Here is an 18,646-nt window from a genome sequence, read left to right as displayed (position 1 = left end):
GCCCATGTTTAGTTCGCCATATGATTCATACAATATTATTTTCTTATATCATTTTTGCTGTTTATCTAAAAAGAGTTTCTTTACCTGATGCAAAATAAGTGTGGGAGCAACGTGATGTTCAGAGCCAGTATTTGCTTAGGTATTCACTCTGAGCATGTCCATGCTGACCATCTAATTTCTAGACTCTTTCAGAAATTTCTAGACCCTTCTAAACTACCCTTGCTATGGTGTTTCAGAATATACTGCTTTATGTTACTGTTGTTGTTGTTCAGTCACTAAGTCATGTCTGATTCTTTGCGGCCCCATGGACTGCCACACACCAGGCTTCCCTGCCCTTCACTATCTCCCTGAGTTTGCTCAAACTAATGTCCATTGAGTTGGTAACACTGTCCAACCATCTCATCCTCTGTTGTACCCTTCTCTTCCTGCCTTTGATCTTTCCTAGCATCAGGGTCTTTTCCAATGAGTTGGCTCTTCACATCAGGTGGCCAAAGTATGTTACAGTATATACTATGCAATTAAAAATCTAGCTGCCTCAATAAAATCACTTGACTAAGTGGTTCCCATATTCCATTAGAGGAAATAAATTCAAATTCTTCCAGATGATAGGAAACAATTACAGTAAAGTACAAGTATCTTTGCAGTGCCTTTCTTCATCACTGTTGTCAAAAGCATAATTTAGGTATTTAGCATAAGCATGGCACTGCTCTCAGTGTTACACATTTTTTTTCCTGAGCCTCCTCAGCTCTAGGATTCTGCATAAATTACACTTCTACATTTTACACCTTACTAATATGTCGTCATTAGCATAAAGCCAGGACTTTGTAGATTTGGCCACTAACCTCGGGACAAAGAGGTATAGGATATAAAAAAAATATAATCAATTTCTTTCCTTTCTGGAGGAAGACAGGGCAACTTTACTCGGAGCATCTTGGCATTAATAAGAAAATAAAGCCTAACTGTAGTTATATAGTTTACATATTTCTTAAATTCCCCTGATCACTGCTTTGGGATCATCCAGATGTTCTATGAGTTAATATTTTTGTTCGGTTTAATTACATTGAATTATTTTCTGAAATTAAAAGGGGCCGTTCATTGAATTCTCCAGCATTGCCTCCTTTGTTGACTGCTGGCAATTTTAAATTAAAATAATTTTTCTTTATAATTCCCATACTTAGGAAGTTTAGCATTGTCTACATCCTCCCTTGGGCAGAACTAAAGAGCATAACTTTTGTAATGTAGTACATCTTCCCTGAGATTACTTTTCTTAAAACAAGACAGTTGCTTTTTCTGCAGGCCGTTGCTTGAAAAATAGACTTAAATATATCTGCCAAAGCTTTGCCTGTATATTTGACTGATTTTTTAAAAAGTTTAAATATATCAGAAAGATCTCCTTTCCACCTTAGGAGCTTTGTCAGTCTTTAGACTTGGTAACATCTTAATCTTGGACTGGAATACAAACTTAGTTTTCTTTAATATTTTTTCTCTCCCAGAAAAAAATGAATATGGCCTTTTTAAATTCAACCTTCACCTTTGTGATCAGAAAAAGGAAATTTAATTATATTTCTACCTTTGCAATGTCTACTTCTCATCAATAAATTATTTTTCTATCAAGTAGAAACCCTGTTTCTCTCATGCTGTGACCTCCAACCTCTTCCATCCAAATAGCTTCCATTCATATGAGGCACAGGGGCCCTTTCCCTCTTCTATTAATACGTTGGCCTCGCTTATGTATATATTTTTACATTTTCTTCTGTAACTTTTTTGGATTTACTTAGTGTTTATTGTCTTGTAGATACTATCTCCCATTCTTTTTTCTCTTTTGTTTACCTAGGCTGGAAATTGGCTTGCTTTCATTTCCTTCCTAGGATTTATTAGCATAGATGACACAACCCTGGAAGGTAACAGGAACAGTGTTAATGCTTTCTGTGTTTTTATTCGTGACTTTTTGTGGTTCCAGTTCCATTCGGTGAAAGTGACAAGGTGGTCAGAAAATCTTGGACAATATCCTGTCATAATAAAACAAAGTGGAATTTAAAGACAGTGGTAGTGAACCAGAGAATCAGATGCTAAAGACAATTTTAGTAATTGAGTCATTGACACATAAAACAATTTTAGTACAGTAGATTACTCTTTCAAGAAACTTAGTGGGGGTAATAATCCAAGATGCAAGATGACTTCCCAGAACGCACGGTGTCATGGAAAGTGCTGTTAGCTTCCACTTGGGTTGTAGTTTCGGAGTTCAGAAAGAATCAGTAGAGGATAGAAAATTTTCACCTGCAGAAACAGGGATGAATCAGAGAGAAAAGGTGGGGGAGATGGAATTTAAAAATCTGAGTTTCAAAAGTTCTGTTTCTCTGAGACACAGCAGGGAATGCAGACAGTTTTGTGGATGATACTGGATGTTTTCAAATGCAGAAGAGACAGCATCATGTAGGGGAGTTTTCTTATGCTCAGTAAAATGAGAGGAGTTACTTGCTAAGATGGAGTTCAGATGGAGAGCCTCCATCTTGGATGATGTTTGCCTGGAGAAAAGTCAAAGAGAAACATGGAGCTTCCTGAGCAGTGGTGATAACTCCATACCTGACCAAGTCACTCTCTTGCTTGAAACCTTGGATCAGAAATTTTTGACTAGCAAGGAAAACACAATGATTTTTCTTTCTTGGTTTGAGTTTATTTTGTGATTTGTCATGGAATGCAGTAGGAAAAATAGGGACAAATAAAATTGTGTCAATTAACTTCATTTTTTTTTTTTTTTTTTTACTTTCTCCTAAGCTTAAATTACCTGGAGAAGGGAATGGCAACCCACTCCAGTATTCTTGCCTGGAGAACCTCAGGGACAGAGGGCCTGGTGGGCTGCTGTCTATGGGGTCGCACAGGGTCGGACTTGACTGAAGTGACTTAGCAGCAGCAGCAAGCTTAGATTGGCGTCCCATTTAACTGTGAGAGCTCAACACCTTCAATGTAGTCAGGAATACAGGGGGTTTTTTAAACTACCCTTGATATTCATCCCAAGTGCAATTTTGTACTAGTTGTAAATCAGGGAGGTGGTCAGGCCCCACTCCACCTAATTGCCTCCTTTTGTAGCATGCTTTGTCAGTTCTTGTCAGTTTCTCTACACCATTGTGCTTTCCTTTCTCCAGCACCTTTGGGTAAGGTGACTTCACCTAACCAGTGTCCCCTGCCTTTCGTGTGTCTCTCGTACTTAACTGAACTGTTTTCATCTTTCAAGACCTTGGCTTAAACTTGCCCTCCTTCATAAAGCTGTCTAAAATTATATCTAGTCTCCTTCTCTCTGTCTCTTTGAATAGTAAATTCTGCTCAGTTCAGATCTTTGTTTTCATGTTTCTGCCTGCTTTCTTAGGTAGACTGTAATTTCTTGTGGAAAGAACCATATCTTCTATTTCTTTTATGTCCACTCACCATTGTCTAGTACGAGGCATGCATTAAGGATTAGTAAATGTTTGGAGATTGTATTATAACTGGTGTTTTATTTTCATATGATGACTCCAGTAATTAGTATTTAAAATATGTACATTCCTTAATATTTGTCTTTTATTGTGCTACTGCAGATAATGGTTGTTATAATAAAATGTTTCTGGTGTTCTAGGTTCTATTAATATACTTTGTTAATTTAAAATATTTTTAATTTACATTTTCTTTTTTTTTTTTTAATTTTCATGGTCTATATGTGGTTGTTCGCCCCCCAGTCATGACTCTTAAGAATGTCATGGTAACCTGTCAGAGAATTCTTGGTTTGAGGTGTTTTTACCTCCCATCTCTGAAATTTTGCTTCATTATGATATGCTCCTTCAGTCTTTTTTTTTTTCCAGCAGTTTATCCCTGATAATAAAATTTTGCCTGCTGTGCCCTGAAATTTTACCATTCCTTTTTCTATAGGCCATATAAGATCTGATACATTTAGCATAAGGAAATGCACTGAGAATGTTACCTGTTATTCCTTTCCTTTCTAACTTACTCATTAATTATTAGTAATGCCATAGATAGTGTAATGTCTTCTCTTTCGGCTGCACTGGGACTCCCCTGAGGCATGTGGGGGCTTTGCTAGTTGAGGCACATAGACTTAGTTGCCCCATGGCATCTGAGATCTTAGTTCCCCAACCAGGGATTGAACCCACATCCCCTGCATTGGAAGGCAGATTCCACTGGACAACCAGGGAAGTCCTAGATCTTGTAATTTGGTTGTTATTGGGAAGTGGTCATTTGCATGACTCCTTGCAGCCAAGAAGCTTTTGATGAGATAAATAAGTACCAAAGAAACATTTAAGTTGAATAATAAATTCATCACAAAATAACTTCAAAATGTATTTCTTATTTATTGCAAAAGAACCAAATGTATTACGAAGCTATACAGAACATAAAATACATCTTTGTGTTTATTTTAGGACTCAAACATTTTAAGTCCAGTGCAAGATGGAACAAAGAAACCTCAGATTGACAGCAATAAGAGCAACAACTATCGGATTGTAAAGGAGGTCAGCAACTAGTTTTATGTGGGTTTATTTTTGCATGGCAAAAGAGTTTTGCCTGTTGATTATATTTAATATTGTATTTTCTATGGTTAATGATTTTCTTCTTGTTTGGAAAGATTTTGATTAGGCTCAGTAAACTCTGCGTCCAGAACAAAAAGTGTCGCAATCAACATCAACGATTATTGAAAAATATGGGAGCCCATTCGGTGGTGTTGGATCTGCTGCAGATACCCTATGAAAAGGTGAGTTTTTAGGTTCTGTTTTCCTTTTTTAATTTTGAGGCAATTTCAGTATAGCAAAGTTGCAATTAATATTTTCCCCAAGCCCTTTGCAAGTAAGTTGCCAACCTGATGCCCTACTTCCCCTGGGTCCTTTAGTGTGTATTCCCTATGAACATCACCCCATAATACCCTTCCAGATTGAGAAAGAACATGGCAGTCTGCTGCCATCTCATCCTCACGAGCCATTCACATGCTCCCATCATCCTAATCACGTCCTGTTTGACAAAAAGATCCACTTCAGAAACAGGTGCTGTTTGGTGTCATGTCCATTTAAACCTCCTCATGCTGGACCTCTCATGACCTGGACACTTTTGAAGACAGACCAGCCGTTCTGAAGACTGCCTCTTAATTTGGATCATCTGACTTTGCCTCATGATTCAATTCAGTTATGCATCTTTGGCAGGAACGTTACAGGAGTAACACTTAAGTTTTTCCCACCGCTTCCTATCAGACAGCGTGCAATTTTGATTTGCCTCATGACGGGTGATGTTTACTTGGGTCACTTGATAAAGATGGTGTCTGCCAGAATTCTCACTGTGAGCTGCTCAGTTTTCCTCTGTAATAAATATTTTGTGGCACAATTCTTTGAAACTAAGTAACTATTCCATTTTTGATCAAAGTTTCTTTTTTTTTAATCTTTTAAGTAATTTTTTTAACCTTTTAAGTAATTTTTTTTAATTGGAAGACAGTAGCTTTACAATGTTGTGTTGATTTTTGCTGTATCAGCTATAAGTATACACATATCCCCTCCTGTTTGAGCTTCCTTCCCCATGTATCCCACCCCGTAGGTCATCACAGAACACTGAGCTGAGCTCCCTGTGCTATACCGCAGCTTCCGTTAGCTGTCTATTGTTATTAAACCTTTGATTGATTGATTGATTGATTTTAGTATGGACTCATGGATGCTCATTTCATGTAATAGGTTATATTAGGTTTCCATCATTATTTATTTTGATTGTCCCAAATTGGGGTTAGTTGCCTGTCCTCTAACATGGCCTCATCAGTCTTCGAGTGATTCATCACTTAATTGCACATTAAAATGTTCCAGGCTCACCTTGCATTTTTCTTGTTCCACCTGGAATTAGCTATTTCTTCATGAAGCTCCAGATCCATTTGGGGGAGAATGGTATTTGGGAGAAAAATTCTGAGAACTTAATGTACTTATTTCTGTGGAGTTTTGCTTCTTCAGGTCCTCTAAGTAGACAGATCTAGAGAATATATGTGTGTGTGAATATAATTACTCACTTATTAATAAACTGTTTATAACTCATCTTCCACCATCACTGCTCCCTTTTCTTCCTAATGAATGCCCTCTGCACTTCACTTAGGCTCTGACCTCCGTCTGCGAGTAGATGCCTTGTTTATCTCTCTTGGAAACCAACCATGCCAGGCCATATACCCTTCCCACTTGGACTTTTCACTTCTCTTATTGAATTGCCCCCTGTCTGACTTAGTTGCATTTTAATATGTATAAGGTGGTATAATTCGAACTATGTTAGAGAATACAGTAAAAGAATTATTGAAAAGCAGCCAAATGTATTAACTTCTAAGTATTTATAATACAAATTATTATATCTTTGATATTGTAACACAGGCATATGGCATGTAATGAAGTCCCTTTTTCTAAAAATATAACTATAGTGTTGAGTGTTTTACTACTACTTTATGTTTGTGGGTTTTCTATTTTATTATTATATTTTTATTGAAATATTACTCATTTACAATATTATATTAGTTTCAGGTGTCCAGCAGAGTGATTTGAAATATTTTTATAATCACAAAATGATGTCAACATACAAAGTTATTACAATATTATTGGCTATATTCCCTATGCTGTACATTACAACCTTTGTTTATTTTATAACTAGTCTATTTTATAAGTGAAAGTCTGTAACTCTTAATCTTCCCCACCTATTCATCCGCTCATCCCCCTCCACTCTGGTAACCATCAGTTTGTTCTCTGTGTCTATAAATCTGTTTCTGTTTTGTTTGCTTGTTTATTTTCTCTTTTAGACTCCACATATAGGTGAACTCATGTAGTGTTTGTCTTTCTCTGATTTATTTCAGTTACATAATACCCTCAAGGTTCATCAGTGTTGTCACACATGACAAGATTCTGTTCTTTTTGGCTATGTATTATTCCATTGTGTGTATATCTATCTGTCTGTATGTGTGTGTGTATATACATATATATATATATCTCACATCTTCTTGACCCATTCATGGAGACTTAGTTTGCTTTTGTATCTTGACCATTGTAAACAATGCTCCATGTAAACAATATGGGTCCATGTAAACAATATGGGTGCATACATCTTTTTGAATTAGTGTTTTTGTTTTCTTCAGAAAGATACTCAAAGTGGAACTGCTGGATCATATGATAGTTCTATTTTTAATTTTTGAGGAAACTTTATACTGTTTCTATAGTGGCTATACCAATTTATGTCTCCACTAACAGTGCACAAGGGTTCTCCTTTCTCTAAATTTTCACCAACACTTGTTACTGTTTTTAATAATAGTCTTTCTAACAGGTGTGAGTTGATATCTCACTGTGGTTTTGATTTGCACTTCCTTGATAACTGGACTTCCCTGGTGGTTCAGCTGGTAAAGAATCCCCCTTCAGTGCAGGAGACATGGGTTTGATCTCTGGGTTGGGAAGATTCCCTGGAGAAGGGAATGACTACCCACTCCAGTATTCTGGCCTGGGGAATTCCATGGACTGTATAGTCCATGGAGTCACACAGAGTCAGACACAACTGAGTGACTTTCACTTTCACTTCCTTGATAGTGATGTTGAGCATCTTTTCATGTGTTTGATAGCCATCTGTGTGTCTTCTTTGGAAAAAATGTCTATTCAGTGCCTCTGCCCATTTCTTTCTTTCTTTCTTTTTTTTTTTGGTGTTGAGGTGTATGAGTTTTTGCATATTAACCCCTTGTTAGATACATCATTTGCAATTATCTTGTCCCGTTCAGTATTTTGCTTTTTTTGTTTTGTTGATAGTTTCCTTTGCTGTGCCAAAACTTTTTAATTTGATTAGGTCCCATTTGTTTATTTTTGCTTTTATTTCCCTTGCCTGAAGAGACATCCAAAAAATATTGCTAAGACCAATGTCAAAAAGTATACAGCCTGTATTTTCTTCTAGGATTTTTATGATTTCAGGTCTTAGATTTAAGTCTTGAATCCATTTGGAGTCTGTTTTTGTATATGGTATAGGATAGTAGATTCTTTTGCATGTAGCTGTCCAATTTCACCAACACTAAGAAGTTCTCTTTTCCCCAAGGTTATTCTTGTCTTCTTTTTCATTCTTTCCTGATACATTTTATCCAGTTTCTTCATCAGCCTAGAATATCTAAACCAAGTGATTTTTAACTTGCATCACCTAAAATTTGAATAAAAGGTTGAAGAATTTTCCTACACATCACTGAAAAGCACATGCAATGTGGTATCATCTCTCTCAGAGCTCATTCCTAAGTTAATTGACCACATGTTTTGGGGTTCATCTCTGGGCTGTCTCTTCTGCTCCACTGATGTATGTGTCTGTTTTTGTGCCACCATCATACTGTTTGAATCACTGTAGTATTGTAGTATATTTAAAATCAGGAAGCATGGTATGTCCAGCTTTGCTCTTCTTTCTCAAGATTGTTTTGGATATTAAGGGTCTTTTGTGGTTCCATATAAATCTTAGAATTATTTCTGTGAAAAATGCCACTGGGGTTTGCTCAGTTTTAATAACTAGATTGTTCATAAACAAGCAAAAAAAAGCTTCAGGTGACAGCTTTAAAGAAATACCAATTCTAGTAGAATTGTCCCTGCCATTCTTCTGTACTGCCTGGCTTTTCTGTGTGAATTGAGTGTTCTCTAGCTGAAGTTGCTTTGATGTTTTTTCACTATGCCTGGACTACAAACATAAAAGAAAATACTAGTATATTTTGAAATAAAAACTTCCTATTTTCAAGATGGGAATGGAGTTTTTGGACATAATTATTAGTCTAGTTAGTTCATCCCTATTTTAAATATGAGGAAATGAGTCTATTAATGATCTTAGGCTGTTGGTTTAGTTATATATGGCATAAAATTTAGACTCTCAGATTAGGAAAAAAGAAAACAATAAAACATTGAATTATTTTAATATAAACTGTGACTCAAAACATTAATCCATTTTGTGTATCTGACACTGACCACATGACCTAGCCTAAAAAACTTTTTAGATTGTTTCAGTGATATTTTAAAAGATAACTTTTAAGAAGAAAACTTTGCATTCTTTGTGAGTTTTGAAACTCAAGTTTCTTATTGAAATTCTTATTAGCAATGAAGTACTTTATCATAGGACTTTGGGAAAGGACAGTGAATAAGGAAACAACTTAAGAGTATGTGTGCTAAGAAAGAGGAGACAAAGAGCATGGGGGAAGAGGAGGGCAGAAAGCAAAGAGATAAAGGAAAAGGATAAGATGGAAAAAAGAGGCAAAGTAAGTAGCGAAAGAAGCAGGCACAGAGAAAGGGAGAGTGGAGAATAGAGGGAAGGTCAGAATACTGGGTTGGCCAAAGTTTGTTCGAGATTATCATAAGCCACTATGCAACAACCTGAATGAACTTTTTGACCAACTCAAATATGTTTATTTACAGAGTGGGGAAGAGAGGGCAGGTGAGTGGAGAGAAGACAGTGGGGGCAAATCAGCGGGATAAGGGAATGAGAGCAGGAGAGAAGGAGCAGAAGGAGCCAGAGGAGGAGGGATAAATGCCTGGAGAAGAAAGGGAGGAGCTGGAGAAACAGGGGAATAAAGATGATACAGAATGAGGAAAAACAGAAAGCAGAAGGATCAGGAAGCTCCAGGTACACTGAAACACTGGAAGAAGGTAAATCAAAGAGAGGGAAGGAAAGAGAGGGATTGGAGGATGCAAGGCAGAGGGAACAGAACTGGGGAGAGTGAGGAGGCCAGAGAGAAAGGAACAGGGGGACAGAGGAGGTGTGGGGACAGATGCAGGGGACAAGGGGCAGCTTTGTACAGCGATGGGAAATTGTAGTGGACAAGTAGGAAGATTGGGGAGAATGAGAAGTGGACTGTGAAACAAAAAGGGGGGCAGAACAGATAATAGAATGAAGATGAGGGGAGAGACATCTGCAAAATGGGGGAGAGGTGTAGACACAGAAAAGAGACCATAAAACAGTGAAGAAAACAGGAAAAAAAATGCATGTGTAAAAAAACATATTCTTTGATAGTATTTTTGCTCTGTGTGTTTCTCTGTATCACATCCTACTTTTTAACTTCCAGAATGATGAGAAGATGAACGAAGTAATGAATCTGGCTCACACATTCCTGCAGAATTTCTGTCGGGGGAATCCACAGAATCAAGTTCTCCTCCATAAACATCTGAATTTGTTCTTAACCCCTGGTGTAAGTATTTGAGTGACTTCTAATACTTATAGTATTTATGTAAAGTGTCCATGTCATTTCTTATAGCAACATTAATGGATAGAATTTTATTCATCTTTGTGCATGTGAGCGTGCTAAGTCACTTCAGTTGTGTCCAACTCTTTGCGACCCCATGGGCTGTAGTCTGCCAGGCTCCTCTGTCCATGGAATTCTCGAGACAAGAATACTATAGTGGGTTGTGATGCCCTCCTCTAGGGGATTTTCCCTACCCAGGGATTGAACCCGTATCTCTTAAGTTTCCTGCATCGGTGGACAGGTTTGTTGTCACTGGTGCCACCTGGGAGGCCCCATATTCATCTTCGTCACCTCATTTTATTCCTTGTAGGGGCTTCTCCTTAAAGTGAGTATCTTTCCATTAAGGGAACATTTAAAGAAACTTGAAAAATCACACATATCTTACCTGCAGATGGCAACTTCATTTTTATGTACACAGTTAGGAAAAAGACAAGGTACAGCAAAGACTAAGTGTGATGCCACGAGTAAGTGAATATGAAAAACTCGAAGATGGAGTTACCTCTGCTCTGTAAAACATGTGTCAGCGAATACTAAGGAAGAGCCATGTTTGAATCGTACATGATTAATCTCAAGAATACTGTTGCCAACATGAGGACCTTTATAATAAACTCCCTTTTCCAAGTAAATTCCTTTGTGAGCTCAGTCTTTTTATTGTTATTTTTTAAATGCTGAATAATCTCATTGCATTTTGTGGAAGAGAAAACTCACTACAATTTTGCATAAAATAGAAAACTGATCACAAGCCGGGTAATATGGTCTAAGTATTATTGTAAAATAGAAAACTGATCTTGTCAGAATTACAAGGGCACATTCCTCTGTGTGTAGCTCCTTGAAGCAGAAACCATGCGGCACATCTTCATGAACAATTACCATCTGTGCAATGAAATTAGTGAGAGAGTTGTCCAGCACTTCGTGCACTGCATTGAGACACACGGCCGCCACGTGGAATACCTGAGGTTTCTGCAGACAATTGTCAAAGCAGATGGTAAATACGTGAAGAAATGCCAGGATATGGTAATGACCGAGGTATGTTCACAGTTTGCATTTTACCAGCTTCACATAAACATTATGCTCAACTACGTGTTTTCTGTTAATTTTGAGTGAAAAAAATCCCCCAACAACATAGGTTTGGAAAATAATTTGAGTACAACTCTTAAGCATCAATGTATTTTGCTTAGGTCTAGGGAAGTGACATATCATAAGGTGATGTTATAATTTTCTAGGAGTTTATTTTTCTTTTTGAGCCTTAATAAATTTGTGTATTTTAAATAGTGGGTAAAATCCTATGAAATGTTATAGATTATTTAAAATGAAAGTCATTAAATTTTATATTTCTAAGTTTCAAAATATAACAAAAATAGATTAAACTCTGCTTTTCGAGTGCCTTTATTACTGTGTTCCTGTAATCATAAAATGGATGTTCTTTGCTACTATTTACAGAGGGCTTTGAAGGAAATGAAATTAATAGAAATTATCTGTCAGTGATTTTTTTACATTTGAAAATTTAGCTATCCAGAGTCAGTTAAAAATTTAAGAAAAGCAAATGGATGATGTACTCCATTTATTTTGCCCTCTTCATTATGATATTTCTCACTGAGCCAGATTTATACAGTGAATGAGTTACTTAATAGGAACCAAGTGATACTTTGGAGAATGCATGTGTGTGTGCTCTAAGTCACTACAGTTGTGTCCGACTCTTTGCAACCCTATGGACTGTAGGCTGCCAGGTTCCTCTCTCCATGCTATTCTCAAGGCAAGCATGCTGGAGTGGCTTGCGATGCCCTCCTCCAGGGGATCTTCCTGACTCAGGATTGAACCCATATCTCTATGTCTCCTGCATTGGCAGGCGGGTTCTTTACCACTAGCACCACCTTGGAAGCCCACTTTGGAGAATACTTTGAGCCTATGTGGGTAGATCATTGCTCTGTGACCTAATGGTTCTCTAAAGGCCTGGATGGATTAAAGCAGCTTTCAGCCATCTACAAACAGTTACCTAGTGGATTATATTGATTTGGGGGAATTTTCATAATTATACACTTTAAATTTGGGATGGGAGTAATTTCTGTATTGTTACAATGTGAGTCCCTCTTGCCCCACAGAAATTTCAAAGTTAATTCAGTGTAAAGTCCTAAATTTTTAATGTAAATTATTGTTATTAAACATTTAAGGAGCATTTTTAATTTGTAAAATTTACCTATCTGTATTTGCATTCATAATAGTTCTCCTTTGCCTAGAAATGTGGCAATTAATTAGATTTTGGAAAATCATCATGGGAAGAATTAAAATGGGAAAGCAGCAAATAGTTAAGCGAGTCCAATGGTATTTACTAGGTGATGTGTTTCTATATGTAAAGAAATATTTATAATTTTATGTTAATACATACATTTTTGACACTAATACATTCTCTTTCAACAGAACTTTCAGTGTAAGCCAGTTAATTGTCTTATCAATTTAAGTATGTTATCAATTCAAATAAAATAGAGAAAAAATTATGTAATCTGTGTTACCTTCCAAAATATTTCCCACTGGGGGTAGAAAATTGGTACTAGAATAGACAAAAAGAATTGAGGCCAGCGCAGGTCCTGACCTGTCTGTGGTTTGGGGTTGCTATCTGCCTCATAAAGCAAAGTAGAGGGTTTGTCTCCTGGGAAGACAAAAGTTGTCTTCTCTGCAGAAGCCTCTTACATAACTAGCCTGGGCATCTTCCAGGAATAGGAGGGCGAGAATTGAGACTTCATGAGGCTGGGTTTTCAGTTGAGGGAGAGAGAGAAGATAGCAGTGATAGTCTGGAGTTCTGAGTCTACCTCCAGAACTCATCACTGTTAACTCAGCCTGGGCTTCACAGCAAAGTGGATTCCTTAATAAAATACTACTGTTTGCCCCCCCAAATAGACAATAAGACATTATGGTGATTTAGCAATAAAATTACATCCTGCTGGAAACTCCACTATATTTTGTTATACAAACAAAACAGGAAGGAAAATTTATTTCCTAGAAGCTCCTACTTATTCATTCTTTGTCTCTCCCTCTCTCTTTTTTTAAGCTTGTATTTTTCTTTTTATTTTTCTGCTTTTACCTCCATCCCCTACTGATATCCACAACAAATGTAATCTGCAAATTCTTGTAGAGTTACATTTGGTTATGTGTACTTGCTTACTTATTCCATCACTATTGAAGGGGATGGGGATATTTTAATTCATAGTAAAATGAGACATGAGATTTCTCATACTTGGCAATGGCATCTACCATTTGAAGTTAAAGAAAGTAACTTTACTGGAATATTTTGCAGGTTTAATTTCAGTGGCTAACTCATTGAACAGCTTCCAATCATCTGTGTCATTTATTCTCAATGCCATGTAACTCTCCCATATCTCCTCAACTGGTTTTGATGACTTTCATAATTAATCACTTCACACATGAATACAATCTTTTTGCCATCCTGCTTTGGTATAGTTCTATGTTTGCAATGTTATCTCTGTTTTTACAAAGATATGCATGTGTTTCCATATAGACCAAGTCTTTAGAAATAACTGCAAGGATGAACATTTGGACTGCTATATAGACTCTCTTATTATCATTTCAGTTGATAAATGGGGGTGAAGATGTGCTGATATTTTACAATGATAGAGCATCATTTCCCATCCTTCTCCATATGATGTGTTCAGAGAGAGACCGAGGGGATGAGAGTGGCCCCTTAGCCTACCACATCACCCTCGTGGAGTTGCTGGCAGCATGCACAGAGGGGAAGAACGTCTACACTGAAATCAAGTGCAATTCCCTTCTGCCCCTGGACGACATAGTGAGGGTGGTGACCCATGATGACTGCATCCCTGAGGTAAGCCTGGCAAAAGCTTAGCAGCTATAGAGTTGTTTTCAGTTTCTAGTAAGTGCCAGAAGCCCTCCTATGGTCATTTATAATGAAATAACACACTTAGTCACAGAATAGTACCTAGGTATATAATTAGGGAATTTGAAAATCATTAAAACTTACTTTTTTGTTCTACAAGGGACTATGAAAGTTGATAGACCTTTTAAGAGTATAGCCACTGTTAGTTTTCTAGAAATTCCACTATAGAAATTTCTAGGTATGGTGTTGTGATCAGACTTAAACATTTACTTGTAACTTCTAGTATGTTTTGAGCATGAAACAGATCTTCATAAATAATGCACAGTCATCCATAGAGGCTAGAATGGTGCTGCAGGACCACTATTAGGTTGTCTAGGTTTACCTTTGCTTTATGGAATAGATGGTTTCTTGGAAACATGGACACATATTTTGCTTTATTCATACATCGTCTTTTACCCTCCATCCTAGTTTGGTGTGACAGGCAGGGAAAAAACTCATTAGAGACTGGTTGTCTGCCAGATGCATTAATGAAACTTCCAGGAATGTACATGACAATAATTTCTTTTTTTTCTACTGTTCTAGTGTATTGTTGCAAAGTTTATAAATGTGTGATATGCTAAATCCAAACATTTTAAATCACAGTAACTTTAAAAGATACCAGGTTAGGTTCATTTTCCTATTTCCAAATAGTCCTGCATAGTGATGGACTTGAAAGTATATTTTTTATGAAATTTTTTAGGATTGCTAACACCTCAAACCAAGAGTACTTCATGCCTTGATTGTTTTGAAGTAAGGTAGCAAAGAAAGGAAGCATAGTGTTGTGATTAAATTGTGGGTTCTGTCTTTCTTTGAAGTCCTGATTCTGGCCAGTCAGTTCTCTCTGCCGTTGCACTCTTACCTCTGATACTCACCTGCTTCACCCCTCTTCATCCTTTAGATCCTGATTCAAGTATTACTTCTTCAAAGAAGACCCTCCTGGCTTCTAGTGTTAAAGCCTATAAGAGTCTACAATTTGAAATTTGACATTTGAATTTTATTGATTAACAAATGTCATTCTTTACCAAGATTATAAGCTCAGTGAGAGTAACAGCTGGGTCTGTTTATAGTTACCATTATATTCTCTGAGCCTGGACCTACGTTTAATAAATATGTTTTGAGTGAATGAGTGAATGGGTTGAAGAATGAGTCAGAATCTTGGATCGGTTACTTTCTACCTGTGTGACTGATTCCAGCAGGTTACTTAACCTTTCTCATTGTCAGTTTACACAATTTTGAGTATAATAACTATAGTCTATATCTGGTAGAATTGCTGGGGAATTAAATTAGGATAAATTAAATTAGGATATTGCAGGATATGCTGGAGATTCTGACGCCTCCTTACCCTGTAATGTAGCCTTGACACAGGCACCCTGTGGTTGAAGGTTTTAGACCTCAGTCAAGTACTGATAACTTCTAAGTCTATAAAATCTGGCCTTGTATTCCTGTTGGTTCTAACTTGGATTCTATGAATCCTCTGAAACTGTTTACCTGATTTTTTTTATATATGTGATTTTTACTGGGGAGATTTATAGCCTTCATCACATTTTCATAAAGAGAAAGAGGAAAGACGAGGCGAGAGAAAAAAAAGAGAAAAGAAAAGAAAAACAAAAACTATTGTCCTACGCACTTTAGTAATGGTATATGTTGGTGAGACTCATCCCAGTCTCTTATGAGGAGTTTTGCTAAATCTGGAAAAAAAACTTTAATACATCTTAAAATAATATCATTTTTTTGTAAACTGTGAGCCTGCTTCTTCTCAGAAATAGCAGTTTAATTGTTTTTGAATGGCAATATAGTATTAGTCAACATATTTAAGTGTCGTATTAGATCTCTCTTGGTTGCAATGGACAGAAACCTAATTTAGACTTGTTTAAATTTTAAACGGGAATTTTATATATTGGCTCCAGTATTTGGAAATTTGAAGGATGGTTGTTCAGATGAGTCAAGAGGTTCAAGCAGTGTCAGAGTGCCATCTGTCTCTTGTTCCCTTTTCCTTTGTGGTTTTGCCTCATGCCCTTTTTTTCTGAGCAAAAAATAAATAAATAAAATAAATAATTTTCCTCTACACACATGGAGAAGAGGCTTCTTGGAGTTCAGATTTACCTTGTTCCATTTGACAATGAGAGAGAGGAAGAGAGAGAGAGAGGATGAATATGAATGAATGAATGACAGAGATAGAGAAGGGAAAAGGAGGTGGGGAGATGCGAGAGAGTAGAGGGAGGGAGAGAGAGAAAGGGACATTTGTCTCAAATATGTCATGTAAACTTGGTTTACATGAAGTTCACATTTTCACACCAGTCACTGGGCCCGGGGGAACAGAGTACTAGGTCATGTGTTTACCCTGGGTCAGGGGATGAAATATCTTGATAAAAGAAAGGAGATAGGCATGATCTCTGGGTAGACACAAATCATACTATAATTTATTATAGGAAATAAGAGTTTTATTTAACCGTCCCTAATAGATATTTGAAAATGGAGACTGTAGAAAAAACTAAAAGAAAAAACTTACTTTCTTTTATATTTGAAACTTGGCACAGGTTAAAATTGCTTATGTGAATTTTGTTAATCACTGTTACGTGGACACAGAAGTGGAAATGAAAGAAATCTACACAAGTAACCACATTTGGAAATTATTTGAGAACTTCTTGGTGGATATGGCAAGGGTAAGTTATACTTTGACCATTAAATGCTGCTTCGTGTTTAGTAATGTTTGTTGATGTAGCTTTTGACTAAACAGTATCAAGCAGCTATTAATAGATGAAAACTTAAAATTAAACCCGCTATGTTTGGATGTCATCCTTTACATTCAAAAAGTCGTGACTGAGTTTCACAAGACTGTGCGTGAGATTTAATGAGTTAATGTACACAAAATGCCAGTACAGTGTATATGGCAACAAGGTGTTCATTTTCGTTTTTACTGCTGATTATATTGGTCTACTGGTAAACAGAATTTTAGTAGCCATCTTACATTGGTTAGAGAAGATATTTGGCAGAGATCAATATATTCAGCCTCATGTCAATTACAAACTGTAGGTGGAAGGAATCTCACAAGACCTTGACTGTGGCTTTCAGGCAGGTAGGTACTTGACCATACTGTTTGGGACCTAACACTGCCCACTGTTGCCTATAAGAGTGTGTTCCAGTAATTGAATCATCTGGTGTTTTTACTCATGTCAGCCAAAATGCAGTCTGCTTTTTACTTTGAGTCCATTTTCTCATGTTTGGCTTTTTTTTGAGGGTTGGGAAGGACACAGGTAGCTGGTTGGCATTTCTGGATATTGTCTAGCATATGTTTTTGTTCTGTTAATATTGACTGAATGAATGAAGAAAGGAAGGAAGGAATTTTTGATAGCACTTAATTTTAGTTAGTATATTTTATGCCCCTTTTAAGCATACTGAATTATCAAAATGTCCAAACTCTATTATTTTAGGTTTTTCTTTTTCTTTCTTTCTTTTTTTTTTGACAGGGGGCTGGGGATCTTCTTCAGTTTCCCCTTTAAAATTATGGGACATACTGTTCAATTAAGGGTTTCACTAATAGAAGATAATGTATAGCTAACTCCTTAGACCTGTTATGACTTACGGTGGCCTGTCCCAGGCCTTTGGCTTCCTACATTCCTGAGTGCTGTAGTTTACACGGGTCTCACTAAGATGTACTGAAGATGTAGTGAAGGAGGGGGAATAATGAAGTCCACATGGATGGATGCTGATTTTATCCATTATCTCACTGCCTCCTTACAGTTCTTTCTGGAAGGAGGAAGGACAAAGGGGATATAATGAAACAACTGCAGACCCAGACACCCAGGACCAATCTTAGATAATAGAATAAATCACATATTCTAGTCCAGGCACTCTTCTATTTAGTCAGGGTTAGCAGGTGGAATGTATTCATTTCGACTTTGGTGTGGGGGAGTATGCTTGAGCTCCGCTGTGTTCACACGTGCGTGAAGTAAAGCAGTTCCCGTTTTACTTTATTTCTGTAGACCTTCAAAGCCGCTCGTTACCTTCCTCAGGTGGACCTGCACCTGTGGAGGACTCATCCTGTTTTACACAGCACTGACATACCTCTTGCATTTACCCTTGTGACCTTGTGAAAGCACTTCTAAATGACTAGCCACAAGTATCTCCAGAGACCTTGGAATGAACAACGGTTTACATGCTGATGGCTGAGTTTTAAAATTACATGTGCGGGAAGATAGTAAAAATATTGCAGACTGATTTGCAGATTTGCACAGTGCTCCAGACTAAAGATAAGGTTGAAAAGACCAGAGTCACACTCTAGACAGCATGAGCTGCAAAGCTAACAGGATTTTTATTTTTAAACCAAAGAAAGCTAATGATAACTGTCATTGATCATGCTACCTTGGAAACGGTCTTTCCATTGATGTGTTTATTCATAAGGCTAAGGGGTACATTTTTGTTTTAAAGTGTGTGTGTAGGCAGGATTTTTATTTTATTCTGATTAAGTAGACATAGTGTTATTAGTATTAAGGGCTCTAAGGGAATTTCAGGATCTTCTTGGTCTGTTCAGTCCTTAT

General features: G+C 37.0%; 1 protein-coding gene across 1 annotated transcript in view; it reads left to right on the top strand.

The window, feature by feature from the left end:
* The window catches only part of ITPR2 (inositol 1,4,5-trisphosphate receptor type 2), a 589,478-nt gene that overhangs the window by 261,579 nt on the left and 309,253 nt on the right, over positions 1 to 18,646 (top strand). The window contains exons 27-32 of the mRNA XM_027541575.1: positions 4,407 to 4,496; positions 4,610 to 4,735; positions 10,046 to 10,168; positions 11,048 to 11,248; positions 13,806 to 14,057; positions 16,646 to 16,771. Of these exons, the coding sequence (XP_027397376.1) occupies positions 4,407 to 4,496; positions 4,610 to 4,735; positions 10,046 to 10,168; positions 11,048 to 11,248; positions 13,806 to 14,057; positions 16,646 to 16,771 (918 nt within the window). The remainder of the gene's footprint in view (positions 1 to 4,406; positions 4,497 to 4,609; positions 4,736 to 10,045; positions 10,169 to 11,047; positions 11,249 to 13,805; positions 14,058 to 16,645; positions 16,772 to 18,646) is intronic.

Source organism: Bos indicus x Bos taurus, chromosome 5, assembly GCF_003369695.1.
Source record: "Bos indicus x Bos taurus breed Angus x Brahman F1 hybrid chromosome 5, Bos_hybrid_MaternalHap_v2.0, whole genome shotgun sequence".
In the NCBI taxonomy this organism is placed as follows: domain Eukaryota; kingdom Metazoa; phylum Chordata; class Mammalia; order Artiodactyla; family Bovidae; genus Bos; species Bos indicus x Bos taurus.
Note: the sequence above shows the minus strand (reverse complement) of the source record. Positions and strands in the feature narration are given on the sequence as shown.